At 43.3% G+C, this 13546-nt stretch overlaps 1 protein-coding gene across 1 annotated transcript in view; it reads left to right on the top strand.

Moving 5' to 3' along the window:
• ITGA2 (integrin subunit alpha 2) overlaps nucleotides 1–7001 on the top strand; it is a 52826-nt gene extending 45825 nt beyond the window's left edge. Inside the window, exons 27-29 of the mRNA XM_056848378.1 lie at nucleotides 896–985; nucleotides 5876–5992; nucleotides 6912–7001. Coding sequence (XP_056704356.1) covers nucleotides 896–985; nucleotides 5876–5992; nucleotides 6912–7001 — 297 coding nt within the window. The remainder of the gene's footprint in view (nucleotides 1–895; nucleotides 986–5875; nucleotides 5993–6911) is intronic.
• The last annotated feature ends 6545 nt before the right edge of the window (nucleotides 7002–13546 follow it).

Raw genomic sequence — 13546 nt, 5'->3', positions numbered from 1 at the left:
GAGTCAATCCATCTCTTGTTGAGTCTTCCTCTTTTCCTGCTCCCTTCAACTTTTCCTAGCATGATTGTCTCTTTCAGTGACTCTCTCTTGTCTTCTCATAATGTGATCAAAGTACAATAGCCTCAGTTTAGTCAACATACTTCAGATAAAATGAACAAAAGCCGCACGATGCTGCTTTTAGATGGGTTGTTACTGCAACTTATGTCCTGCCTTTTTTCCATAATGGAACTTAAGCCTGTATCCATCGGATCTCCAGAGATCTCCCACAGACCTTTCTTTTAACCATTGTCTGGAATCAGCTTTGGTTGTTCCAGAACAAGTAGAAGGGAGCACTTCAATTACCAGTTAAAATCCCTGCAGGATTCAACATTAATGTTAAAACTGGCTCCTAAAGTAGCACTGTGGTTTCTTCATTTAAAAATTAGACATCACCTTTGCATAATGACTTAATTGCTACAAGTTAGCAAGTCAGTTCTGGGTTTTTTTTTTTTAATACTAGAGTTGGCTATGTCCAAAATAATTGTGTCTACACTTAAGTAATGGATGTTCTACTAAACCAAGTCCACTGGGTCCCATTTTGTTTTTGTTTTTATGTTTTTTTGCTGTAAATCTTTAATTTATTACTGATTATGCAGTTGGCAAATTATAGTTTTATTGGTTCTAGTAACAGGTTTTATTAATGCTGTTTGGCATTCTTAGCCTTTAACCGGGTTTTTGGCTAGTTGTCAGTTTTGTATAAGTGGTGGTTGTATGTATTATATGTTATGGGTTTTATAATGGAACAATAAAGATAGGCAGCTATTTAAAATCTATTGGAAAGGAAGGGTGGGAGAGACCTGCTTGTAACTAATTAAAGATGGTTTTTGATTGTCGATTGTCATTTTTTCTATTGTAGTCAACTTTCCAGATGTTGCAGTTATCTTCAAGTGCACAGATTGATACATATGACTCAGATATATTTGTGGATGGAGAGAATAATTTATCAGTGAGTAGGACTGTTTTATGTCTTCAATCTTACTATGCTATTTCATTGTTTGTGTCCCTATTAAAAAACCACATGGCATGCCACAACACTATATCTTCTTCTTATAAAAATGTTAAACTGCTGTTAGTCGCATGTATAAAATATATCTTTTGGAGTTTTAAAGTCATTGGAAACTGAGCAGATTGACCTGCCAGGGATTACCATGGACATTTCAGTTAATTTCACATGCCAAAACTTTGGTTGGAAAGAAACTTGAAACTCCCCCAAATACTTTTATTTAACCAGCTTTGTACAAAGTGGCTCCAGTAAACATTTACTTTTACCCCCCCAAAAAGAGGTGTAAGAAACTTCCAAACCTTAGTGAAGGAAGGTGGCTGTACACATTAAGTGTCCTGGCTGGTAGCTCAGTGGGAAACAGGAGATGTCAGTTCAGTTCAGTTCCCACAGTTTGGAGGGGCCTTTCCCTAAACAAAGCCTACCTATGGACAGAAGTTGTAGGCAAGTGCCTGAAGAAATATGAGACACCCCCTTCCATAAAATCCTCCCCACTCTGTCAGAACTTGTGGGCATGGAGTTACACCTTCTCTACTTTGGACCATGCTTCCACTGGAAACAATCTCTGTTGCCGCTTCTTAACATTTGTTGAGAGTCGTGGTCTTAAAATATTGGATACCACTTGCAGTGTGGAAATGCAAAAATAAATAATGTGGAAAGTTCAGAGTTCAGTCCCTCTTGTCCACATGATCTCAGCTAGCAAAGTTGGGCGAGACCCTTGCCTGAGACTTTGGGGAGCCACTATTAGAGCAGACACTACTGGACTAGCTGGACCAGTGACCTGACTCAGAATAAGGAGACTTCATACAGATTTGCATAATTACAACCAGGGCCAGAGAATGCTCAGGGACCCCCGTGCCCACCACCAGGACCCTGTTATTGCCCACCCACCCACCCACCTGTCCCCACTCACTTGCACATTGTTCTCCCACCACCTGCAGTAATAGCTGCCCACATTGCCTGCATGTACTTTTCCCCGATGGTGCTGGGTGGTGGGTTCAGCAAGAGTGCCAGCAACAGGAATGCTGATGCTTTGTGCCAAACCCACATGCCCTTCTCCAGCAGTGGGAAGCTGGGAGCATAAGTGACTAAGCATCTCACAAGCAAACAGTGGAAAGGCGTGTGTGCAGGCACCGGAGGAGATGCGTGAGAAGGAAGCCAGCGGCCAATGGGCCCTGGCAGATGCCCCACTGCAGGGTATGCTGACATCGGCCCTGGTTACAATCACAGCATTTTGGATTGGTCATGAATGTTTTAGTGGTCTGCACCAATCATCAGTTAACATTTATTACTATGAAGTCATAGGTTGCTGTGAATTTGGTTGGAGTTGTGAAGGCTAAAGGGGAGGAAATTCTTAACCCAAGATGCATCTTTCCATTCAAACTTTTCTCTGCAGCTACTTTTCTTCCTGCAGTGGAAAAGGTATGAGAGCCTCAACACTCTCAATGTGCTTCTGATTCCTTGGTTGCAGTCTCCCTTTTGAACACATAAACACATGAAGCTGCTTTATACTGAATCAGACCCCTTAGTCCATCAAAGTCAGTATTGTCTACTCAGACTGGCAACGGCTCTCCAGGGTCTCAGGCTGAGGTCTTTCACATCACCTACTTGCCTAGTCCCTTTAACTGGAGATACCGGGGATTGAACCTGGGACCTTCTGCATGCCAAGCAGACACTCTACCACTGAGCCACAGCCCCTCCCCTTTTGGTTGATGATTGAGCTAAGGAATAGAAAATCTTTAACAATTTCTGTTTCTTCAATGTCAGATAGTGTTGATTATCCCCAAGATCTAGTAAGCAAATGTGTACTGCCCTGAACACTGAGGTCCATCACATCTCAGAGCTGTGGATAGATCTGGCTTCCATAAGGCTTACACTTCATTCTCCGAAAGTTGGCCTAACTTTCTATGTAGCAACAGTGGCATGCCAAGCAGGCTCTACCACTGAGCCACATCCCCTCCACTAGGAGGGGAAACACAGCTACCTGCATACTGAAAACAGTTAAACCCCATCTTTCAGCTTACAAATTGATTATAAAAACTAAAAAATCATAAAATCATGCACAATATTTGCAAAATTTTGTTTGGGGAGGAATGAGCTTTAAAAAAAACTTAGCTAGAAGACCATACCTGGCTGGAAAAGTATACACCGACATAGCCTTACTGCTGATATCAGTGGCTGTGACCAACAGATCAATAAATACTTTGCAAACTGCAGCAAGCCAAAGTATTTTTTTTTAATTAAAATCTTCCCCATATCTTTTCTGCTTAATGGACTGAGGAAAAGAGAGTAAGCAAACCTTTCCTGATGATAAAAAGCTGCTCTTCCAAGCCTGGCTGCCCACAAACATCCCTTCCTTGGCATGACAGAAACAAAACTGAGACAATTAAAATAATGTAATGCTTCCTTGAGGAATCCCAGGGGATAAGATCCAAGTCTAGGATTCACAGGAAGAGACAGCAGATATTCACATGTTCATCCTTGGCTTTTCTCCCCCTACCACCCCTGCAAAAAGATGGAGAAAGCGATCTAAAAGATCAGGAGCCTTTCTGGATCACAGGGACTATGCATCTGGCTGCCACCATTTTTGTAGCTCCCAGGAAGCATGTGTGTTTGGGGTCGGGAAGGCAACAGCCCTCCCTCACTATTTGTCTCCCTCCAGTTGGCATGGCTCGTCTGGGGTGGGCGAGTTGAGGGAAGGCAGGTGGTGGCACAAGAGCTGGGGGCCCTGCCTGGGGCTGTTTATCATAGCTGGCAATCCTTGTTTGGCATCCCTGGCCAGCTGGAGGAAAGTCTCAAGAGGGCAAACTGAAGCTGTGCAGCAGCTGCTCCACTATGGCTAGGTCAAGGGGAGAGGACAGCTGGCAATGTTCTTGCCTTCTAATATTTATGGTCTTCTACCATACAGACTAGGAGGGGAAAAACACAGAGTGTCTCTATGATGGTGGCCATTTTTTCTCCTGCTCTTCAGTCTCACCAAACCAGGAGACTGGGGCTAGTAGAAGGAATTTACAAGCCACCAGCTGGTAAATAGCCTCGCTAATCACTGCACTCTTTGTTAAGAGCTGAAATTTCCTTAAATGCCTTTCCTGAGGTTAACATAATATTTGGGGTTCTGCAAAACGTGTTTTAAGGCTTTCAAAAATTATTCATTTGTTTACAAAATGTGTATCCTGATAGTCTGACTTTACAAGGGCCACTAAGGTGGCTAACAATTTAAACAACTGTCAACAAACAGAAAGAGAGAAAGAAAGACCCAACCTAAAAACCCAGCTAACAATTAAAACATACCCGATAATTGGTTCTTGTAGGCTGTGTGACCGTGGTATTGGTATTTTCTTTCCTGACGTTTCACCAGCAGCTGTGGCAGGCATTTTCAGAGGAGTAACACTGAAGGACAGTGTCACGATAATATCACATTTTAAAAACATTAAAATCCATCCCCCTCCCAATCACACATCATTAAGACCATTTTAAAAACCAAGTATTTATTTATTTACAAAAAAAGATCCAAATGTATCATTGCATTAAAACATGTGACCAGTATGCAGAAACAAGTTATACAATTAAGTTATTTAATTTAGGCTAATTTGGTTCAATGTAATTGCTCTATGACTAGACTTTATAAAGTCACTGAGTAAAGGAAATATATATATCCCCACGAAAGTGGGGAAATATATATAATTTCCCCACACTGTCAGAGAAAGCTGCCATTTGGAGACCTGCTAAATTCATTACCACAGTGGTTCTGTTACAAAGTATATGGATTTCAGCCACAATGAAATGTATAGATATATCCTCACCCAAACCGGGACAATAAAAATGAATTCCAGTAATAAAGTCTCAAATATCTGAGTGGTTTCAGGGTGGAGCTCCCAGAAGCCATGAGTTTAAATTACATCAGTCAGTTTCCTTGTAATTCTTTACACATCTTGCACTTAAAAAGAAAATGTTCTTCCAAATTTTCATAGCTCGTTTTGGGTTTTCATAGGTTTTTAAAAGGTCCAAGTGTCTTTGCAAGCCAGCAGGCACATCTGTATTTCTAATCATATTCATGAAAAATTGGCCAGTGCCTCGATGAATGTCTTACTATTGGGGAGAGGACAGAAAGGGACAGCTCTTTAATTTCAGCATTCACTTTAGATTTTCCAGCCTGTGGGAGCCATAGCTTTGTGTAGGAACTGAACTACTGAGCAAGACATGCAGAATTCTGCACCCCTCCAATAAGGACACTGCAGAATTCTGTAATCTTTCAATAAAGGGCAGGCAAAAGCTGTTTGTGCCCAAGAATTGTGAGCAGAGTCTTGTCTGCAGAACTGGATTTTTTTATTGCAACTTCTTTTCCTCTGCATTCCCAGAAGAGCTACTACTGTGGGTCAGATCACGCTGGGTAGCCGTGTTAGTCTGTCACTAGCAGTAGAAAAGAGTAGGAGTCCAGTAGCACCTTAAAGACTAACAATCTGAAGAAGTGAGCTGTGGCTCACGAAAGCGCATATCCTGCCAGAAATGGTGTTAGTCTTTAAGGTGCTACTGGACTCCTACTCTTTTCTACTGCTGTTGTGGGTCAGTGAACGTTTCAGTACAGGGCGGAATTCAGAAGCCCTCCCGATGCAAATGGAAATGCCTTTTGTCTGCCCAAGGAGCTGCCTTGATCTTATTCGTTGATCCCAAGCTTTCTGAGTCCAAGGTAATGAATTAACCCTGAGCCCCATGGGACTATGTTAATCATCATATAGCTTTACACCAATACACTGTTAGGCATGCAGATAGCAAATACTGCTTTCATATATTAATCATTGCTTTCTGTTTGGTAACAAATTGCATTGTTTCTTTCAGATCCCAGTGACAATAATAAAGCCTGATGCAAAAGCGGAAGTCCCAGTTGGAGTTGTGATAGGAAGCATCGTGGCGGGCCTCCTTTTGCTGATAGCACTAGTTGCTGCTTTATGGAAAGTAAATATTTAGGACTTTTTCATCCAAATTTGGCTAGAGGCTCTCGTTTCCTGAACTAGGAGTTATTTGTTTGTTATCTATTTAAATATGTATAATCCATCTTTTGTCCTGAAACCGCAGCTCCAGGCGGCTTTGGGAAAAAGCAGGTTTCAGCAATCAAGGGCACAATTACTTTATAAGCATACTTATAAGAGAGCCAGCATGGTGTAATGGTTAAGAGTGGTCTACTCTAATCTGGAGAACTGGAGATTCCCCACCCCTCTACATGAGTGGCAGACTCTGATCTGGTGAACCGGGTTTGTTTCCCCACTCCTCCACATGAAGCCTGCCGGGTGACCTTGGGCCAGTCACAGTTCTCTCAGAACTCTCTCAGCCCACGTGGAGGCAGGCAACAGCAAGCCACCTCTGAACGTCTCTTGCCTTGAATACCCTACAGGGTTGCTATAAGTCATCTGTGACCTGATGGCACTTTCCACCACCACTTTATACTTGAGTGAGTGCTTTTGGCCTGTCTGTTATCTCCTCTGATTGACAGTGGCTGAACAGGGCCTGTAGCAGAGTACCCATGAACACATGAACCTGCCTTATACTGAATCAGACCCTTGGTCCATCAAAGTCAGTATTGTCTACTCAGACCGGCAGCGGCTCTCCAGGGTCTCAGGCAGGGGTCTTTAACAATCACCTACCTGCTTGGTCCCTTTAACTGAAAATGCTGGGAATTGAACCTGGGACCTTCTGCATGCCAAGCAGATGCTCTATCACTGAGCCACAGCCCCTCCCCAAAGTAAGGCCTTTCCCGAGTAAGAGTAAGGCCTTTCCTGAGACCATTTAGTTGAGGATGTTGGGGATTCAATCTGGGAGCCCTTCCTCGGTAGCATGCCATTTTGCTATTAAGAACACTTCTGAAAACTTCTTACAGCTCGGCTTCTTCAAACGAAAATATGAGAAAATGGCAAAGGATGCGGAAGATGTGGATGAAGCTACAGAACTCACTAAGGAGACAGAATGAATCTAGCGGTACCAAGACTCTGTGCGCCAACCTACTGAGCCACGAACGGTGCTTCTGGTCACACTAATTCAGCCTTCGGATTATTATAAAGGGTTACTTTTCTCTTGTTTTTGTTTTTTTTAATAATGAAAATGTCTCATGCTTTTTTATAGATGAAAATATTTTACACGGATGGTTTTCTTTTTACAAATAGCTGCTGGTCAGTTTGGGGTTTTGTTTACAGGGGTTTAAATATTGTGTTGTTTTTTCCTGGTACGTTTGAATTATAAGAACTTCGGAATTGGCAGGCCCAGAGGCAGAAATACTGAACTGTGTCACAAAAACTGTGGTGTTTTGTATCATTCATGGTCATATGGGCCAAGGAAGAATCGCTTGTTCTGCACGGAAAGATGCAGTCTGCCATTCAAATGGATCATGTAGGTATGCAACAAGGTTCACGTGTGCCCATCTAGGATAAATGCAGCACCTTCATCTCCTTTACCTTCCTATGCTGTATTCTGCTTTTTAAAAAAATCCTCTTATCTTAAAAGACAGTTTGGGATGTTATGCAGTACAGATATTTGGAGTGGGGGTGAGAAGGGTGATAAAGGACCACTGTTGGCTTGAGCTAATAATGGGTTGCGTTGTGGCCATAACTTCCTATAAGACATCTCTTTCTCATAATACCAGAACATGGGGTCATCTGCTGAAGCTGGAGGGTAAGAGATTCAAAACTGATAAAAGGTAGTATTTCTTCGCACAACACATAGTTAAATTGTGGAACTCCCTGCCCCAGGATGTGGTGATGGCTGCCAACTTGGAAGGCTTTAAGAGGGGAGTGGACATGTTCATGGCGAAGAGGGCTATTCATGGCTACTAGTAAAAATGGATACAAGTCATGCTGCATACCTATTCTCTCCAGGATCAGATGAGCATACCAGGTGCTGTGGAACACAGGCAGGATAATGTATCTGCAGTCGTCTTGTTTGTGGGCTTTCTAGAGGCACCTGGTTACCCACTGTGTGAACAGACTGCTGGACTTGATGGGCCTTGGTCTGATCCAGCACGGCTTTTCTGACGTTCTTAACATGTTTTAATTTATGGAGAAACCTAATGAACTCCTTGCATATTATGTTCCAAGGATTGTCGCATCTTGGCATTCTTGTATGTCGGACAACAGGCAGGTTGTGCTCAGCAGAGAGCCCCTGTCACCCCGCAGGATATGGGCAGGGAGAAGTAACTTAGGAACGAGAGCAGCCTGACTTGTCTCCTGACTTTAGGAGGGCCAGCCTCCATAATTAAAGCCAATACAGGCTGTTGTGGAGTTGGCTCAAGATGTCAGCTAAAGGTCCTGGGCACAGACTAATGGGACCCCTGCTTCCTCCCACTGAAGTCCCTCTTTCTCCTTCCTCTTGACCGCTCAGGCTGAGCATGGTTCAGAACACTTCCATTTTATTGAACCAATTTCCTAAATGTATGGAGGGGGGATGTAAAAATGTGCAATTATTTGATACTTCTTGTATCCTGAAATAGTATATGCTATACGTTTAAAAATGTATTTTGTGTGTCGGTGGGCTGGTAGACGTCTGGATGGTCTACCATCCAGGTGGACCTACTGACTTGCTGTGCCCATCCTGAACCATAAGCTACTGGGGTGGCTGTGGATGTGACTTGATTCATCCCTGAATGGGACACAGCAACATCCTCCAGAGACACTGCAGGTTACAGATTAACCTGGACAGCAACCATGTATGAGGACAGACCTGGGAACATACAGTCCTAAGTCTAGGTATGTCATACTGAGCCCATTGACTGTAATGAGCTCAGAAGGATTGTACTGAAAAACCCCAATACACATGCAGCCTGACTAGGGACATACGTGTGTTCTCTTGCTGTATGGTCTACAAATGGGTGCTCAGTGCATTGTTCCCAAGACTTAAAATGATCCTTCAGCACCTGAGGATGTAACTGTAGCCTCGGGTACTGGGTGGGATGAGGAGGGGTGAGCAATTGACTATACATCTGCACAGCAGTCCCTTACTGCATCCAAGTATAGCCTAACAGATGCACTGTTCTGTTACTGTTAAGTTGTGTAATGCAAACCTGTGTGCCTGGTATGTCATGGTGTCCTGCCCATGAAGGGAAATTCAGCTACTCACATGAGCCCATAGGATGCTTCAGCATCCATTCACTTTCAAGAAGGAGAGGGTGGAGGGAACACATGAGAAGCGAGAGTTGAGTTCTGCCTCAGAGAGAGAGAGCAGGGACAGCTCAGGAGAAAGAGCAGACAGAGTGAAAAGTAGCTCTGCCTGGTAATGTGGCAGAGTGGTTTAGCTCTAACTCTGGGAGAGACAAGAGTGCTCGGTTGTTAGGCCTGTCTTTGGTGATGAGCAGACCTTGTACAGTTTAGTCTGACTCTGGGGAGAGGGCAGGCTGGTGTGGGTGGAATCCTGCGGGTATGAGAGGATCCAGCCTAGTGGCTAGTTAATAAAAGTCTATTTGTGTATGAAACCATTGTAGGAAAGTCTAACTACTCTCTGAAGTGATCACCAGTTTAAATTTTTGTGCCTCAGCCAGGTTTCTACTTTGTCTACCTGGAGACCTGTGCTGCTGGTTTGTTCCTCTAAAACCAACCTGTAAATAAATAAATCTTCTTAATTGTTTACATATTACTCCAGCCTCAGTGGTCTCAATAATCTCACAGAATCATAGAGTTTGAAGGGACCACCAGGGTCATCTAGTCCAGCCCCCTGCGCAATGCAGGAAACCCACAACTACCTCCCCCCCACACCCCACTGACCCCTGCTCCATGTCCAGAAGATGGCCAAGATGCCCTCCCTCTCATCATCTGCCTAAGATCATAGAATCAGCATTGCTGACAGATGGCCATCCAACCTCTTCTTAAAAATCTCCAGAGAAGGAGCTCTCACCCCGCTCCCAAGGAAGCCTGTTCCACTCTAACTGTTAGAAAATTCTTCCTACTGTCTAGATGGAAACTTTTGATTTAATTTCAACCTGTTGGTTCTGGTCTCCTTGTGCACCCCAAAATTTACCTCATGGCAGCGAACCCAAAGCTTATACACTTGCTACCTGTAGAACACTTGGACATTGAGGGGAAGGTTTATAGTTCAAAACGAACCTAGATCCCAGAAATCATAGTAGGCTCTGTACGTCCCCTCAGTAGGACCAAAAAAAGAGGCTTGTCACATCATCAATAGATAACCTGTTGTTTTCCAGTATCTGCTGATTCACGAAGATGCATCTGTAGCAACATTGGTACCACCCAATCCTGGTGTCATAATTAGTTTATTATTCAGGATATTGCAGCTGTTGTCTGAACTGTCTGGACAAAAACTGTAGTTTGCAACCCTGGTGTGTAAATGTTGGTGGTTTTTCCCCCACATATTCCACTAAGCCACAATGTCATGTTTTATAATTTCCTGCACCTGATGTTTCTGTTATTGCACTTTTTAATGGGTATGACCTCTGCAAATCTTCTGAAGACATGATATAAATATGTAGTTCTGTAGCATTGCATATTTAAAAATATTTAAAATTGTATTTGGGAAGTGGAAGTTTCTGAAAAAGCACTTTTTTAATAAGATGGGATCTGATGCAATGTTAAATGCCAAGAATCAGGGTGGCTGATTACTAAATGATGAGGCAGATGCACCACTACTTTGCTGTTAACTAGGGGTTAAAGGAACCCAAGGTTGTTCAGTGCCTGTCCTCAAGCTCCTCCCTTCTCACAGGCAAAATCCCCCATTTCTTTTTACCAGGGATATTGCATGTCTGACCAATTTTAATCAAATGTTTTTGGAACCGAGGATCCTGAAAATCTAACTCCCTTTATATTTGCATTGGCCCCAAATAGTACATTGAACACCTACAGTACTCAAAACTACAATACAGGTTGAGTATCCCTTATCCTAAAATCCAAAACTTTTTGAGAGCCGACATGATGCCACCTGACCTCATGTGATGGGATGCAGTTAAAACACAGGCATACAACAGAGAGGTTATTCAGCGTCTCCGAGGGAAAAAAAGTCCCCTTCAGCTGCGATATATCTTTTCCATGCTTATTCTCTGCTCCATGGTGGGTGGGTGAGATCGTGACACCTTTGCTTTCTGATGGTTCACTGTATGCAAACTTTGTTTCATGCACCAATTAAAGATACTGTATAAAATTACCTTCTGGCTATGTGTATAAGGTATACAGAAATCAGAAATGAATTTTGTGTTTACACAGGTCCCATCCCCAAGAGATATCATTATGTATATGCAGATTTCCCAAAATTATCCAAAATCCAAAACACTTCTGGTCCCAAGCATTTCAGATAAGGGATACTCAACCTGTACTTGAAAACAGCTTTTAAAATAAATTTTAAAAATCTGCCCATTATGCTGGAAACCATGTGGTTTTCCCCTTGCAACTGTAGAAGAAAAAGAGTTGGTTTTTTTATATGCCAACTTTCTCTGCCTTTTAAGGAGAATTGAACCAGCTTACAATCTTCTTCCCTTCCCTCCTCCCCCGCATAGGCATCTTGTGAGGTAGGTGGGGCTAAGAGAGTTCTGAGAACTGTGACTGGCCCAAGGTCACTCAGCAGGCTTCATGTGGAGGAGTGGGGAATCAAACCTGGTTCTCCAGATTAGAGTCCCACCGCTCTTAACCCCTATATGCTGGCTCTCCTGCAGAGCCACGCAAAAGGACATTTCTGGGCAAACACCCGAAATATTCTTCTAGGGTGGTTATTAAGGGGCCAAAGTAATAATTTCCTCCCAAAATAGAATATTATTTCACTTGGCATACGCATAAAAGTTACTGGAGACTTGCAGCAAAAGGGCTTGCTGGTTATTTCACAAAAAACAAAAGCTCCATCCTCCTCCAGCGACCCTTCAATTTTTACATACATATGCTCTGCATATGAGACTTCTTAAAGCAGAATTGCATGTATCTTTACAATGTAGCTCACAATGCCCTGGGAATGCGTCTCATACAGACCAAGAGAGGAAGGGGAATTGCACAAGAGAAGGGATAAACCCTTACACAGTTTGAGTTCATCCCAGTGGGGTTTACTCAAGAGAGATTCCTGATCAATTGTGCCTGTCCCGGTCTGGGTGTTCTTTCTTTTCTTCCCCACTGTCTTTTAAGTACAATGTAGCCTTTAGTAACATGTTCGCTTTCTGCTGCAAGTGAGGGCTTAATGGATGGTAAAGGTTTTGACTCCATTGTTATGTATATTTTGCACTTTGCTCCACAATCAAAACAATTAGTGTACTTAAAGTGAGTGCGTGAAATAAAGATTGAGCTGCTTGAGTGAATCTAAAACCCTGTTGGTAACTTCTTGGGAGAGGTACCAAAGTTCTTCCTCATACACAACTGAGGGACCCTGTCCTCTGTTGAATCCAGTTATACCACGATTGGTTGATAAGGTTGCCAACCTCCAGGTGGGGCCTGGAGACCTCCCAGCATTACAAATGATCTCCAGACTACAGAGATCAGGTCCTCTGCAGGAATGGCTGCTTTGGAGGGTGGACTGTATGGCACAATACCCTGCCGAGGCCCATCCCATCCCAAGAAACCACCCCCTGCATGCTCCACCCCCAGATCTCCAGGAGTTTCCCAACACAGAGTTGGCAACTTTTGTCTGCTGAGTACATCTGTGTTGCAAAGTAAAGATGAGGTATAAGTAAAGTTTCTACAAAGCAAGTATTTTCTTTCCAATGATCACGTATCTTCAACACTCAAGGAAAGATAGGCATTTATGATAACTGAAATGAATACTATTTCATATTTTACACAGAAACCAAGGGTCAACTTTAATTTTATTGTTGTGGCGTTATTTCCTTAAACACATAATTCCCTGGGGCTAGCCTGATCTCGTCAGATCTCAGAAGCTAAGCAGGGTCAGCCCTGGTTAGTATTTGGATGGGAGACCACCAAGGAATACCAGGGTTGCTGTGCAGAGGAAGGCACTGGCAAACCACCTCTCTGTTAGTCTCTTGCCTTGAAAACCCCAAAAAGGGGTCGCCATAAGTCGGCTGCGACTTGAAGGCACTTTACACACACATTTTCATGTACCATAATAATCTCTTCACTGCCACCTACTGGCTAAATTTCCCAATGCAGGCCCAGATTGAGAAAGGGAGGGGGGGTGGCTGCCTCAGCTGGCTTGCAGGTTGGATAAGAGCTCTCAAGCAGCCTGATCCGCACCCCGGGCCTAATGTTTGACATCCCTGTTTTAGGGTGTTTTCAGTTGTGTTTTTGGGGTAAGAAGAGTCAAGTAATGCGCAGTGTGATCAATTTCATTCGGTTGAATTTAAAGATCCTTTTGACTTGCCACATTGCCATTCATTTCAGTGTGGCTTGTACAAGAGCCCTTATGGTGCCTGTCAAGCTACTCCCATGGACAGTCAAATATGTATGGCAATCAGTATTGCAAATTTCTTTGTGCTCACAACAAGCAAGCATAATTAGAACATAAGAAAAGCCATGCTGGATCAGGCCAAGGCCCATCAGGTCCAGCACTCTGTTCACACAGTGCCTCTAGGAAGCCGACAAACAA

The sequence above is a fragment of the Euleptes europaea genome, chromosome 4 (assembly GCF_029931775.1).
Source record: "Euleptes europaea isolate rEulEur1 chromosome 4, rEulEur1.hap1, whole genome shotgun sequence".
NCBI classification, from domain to species: domain Eukaryota; kingdom Metazoa; phylum Chordata; class Lepidosauria; order Squamata; family Sphaerodactylidae; genus Euleptes; species Euleptes europaea.
Note: the sequence above shows the minus strand (reverse complement) of the source record. Positions and strands in the feature narration are given on the sequence as shown.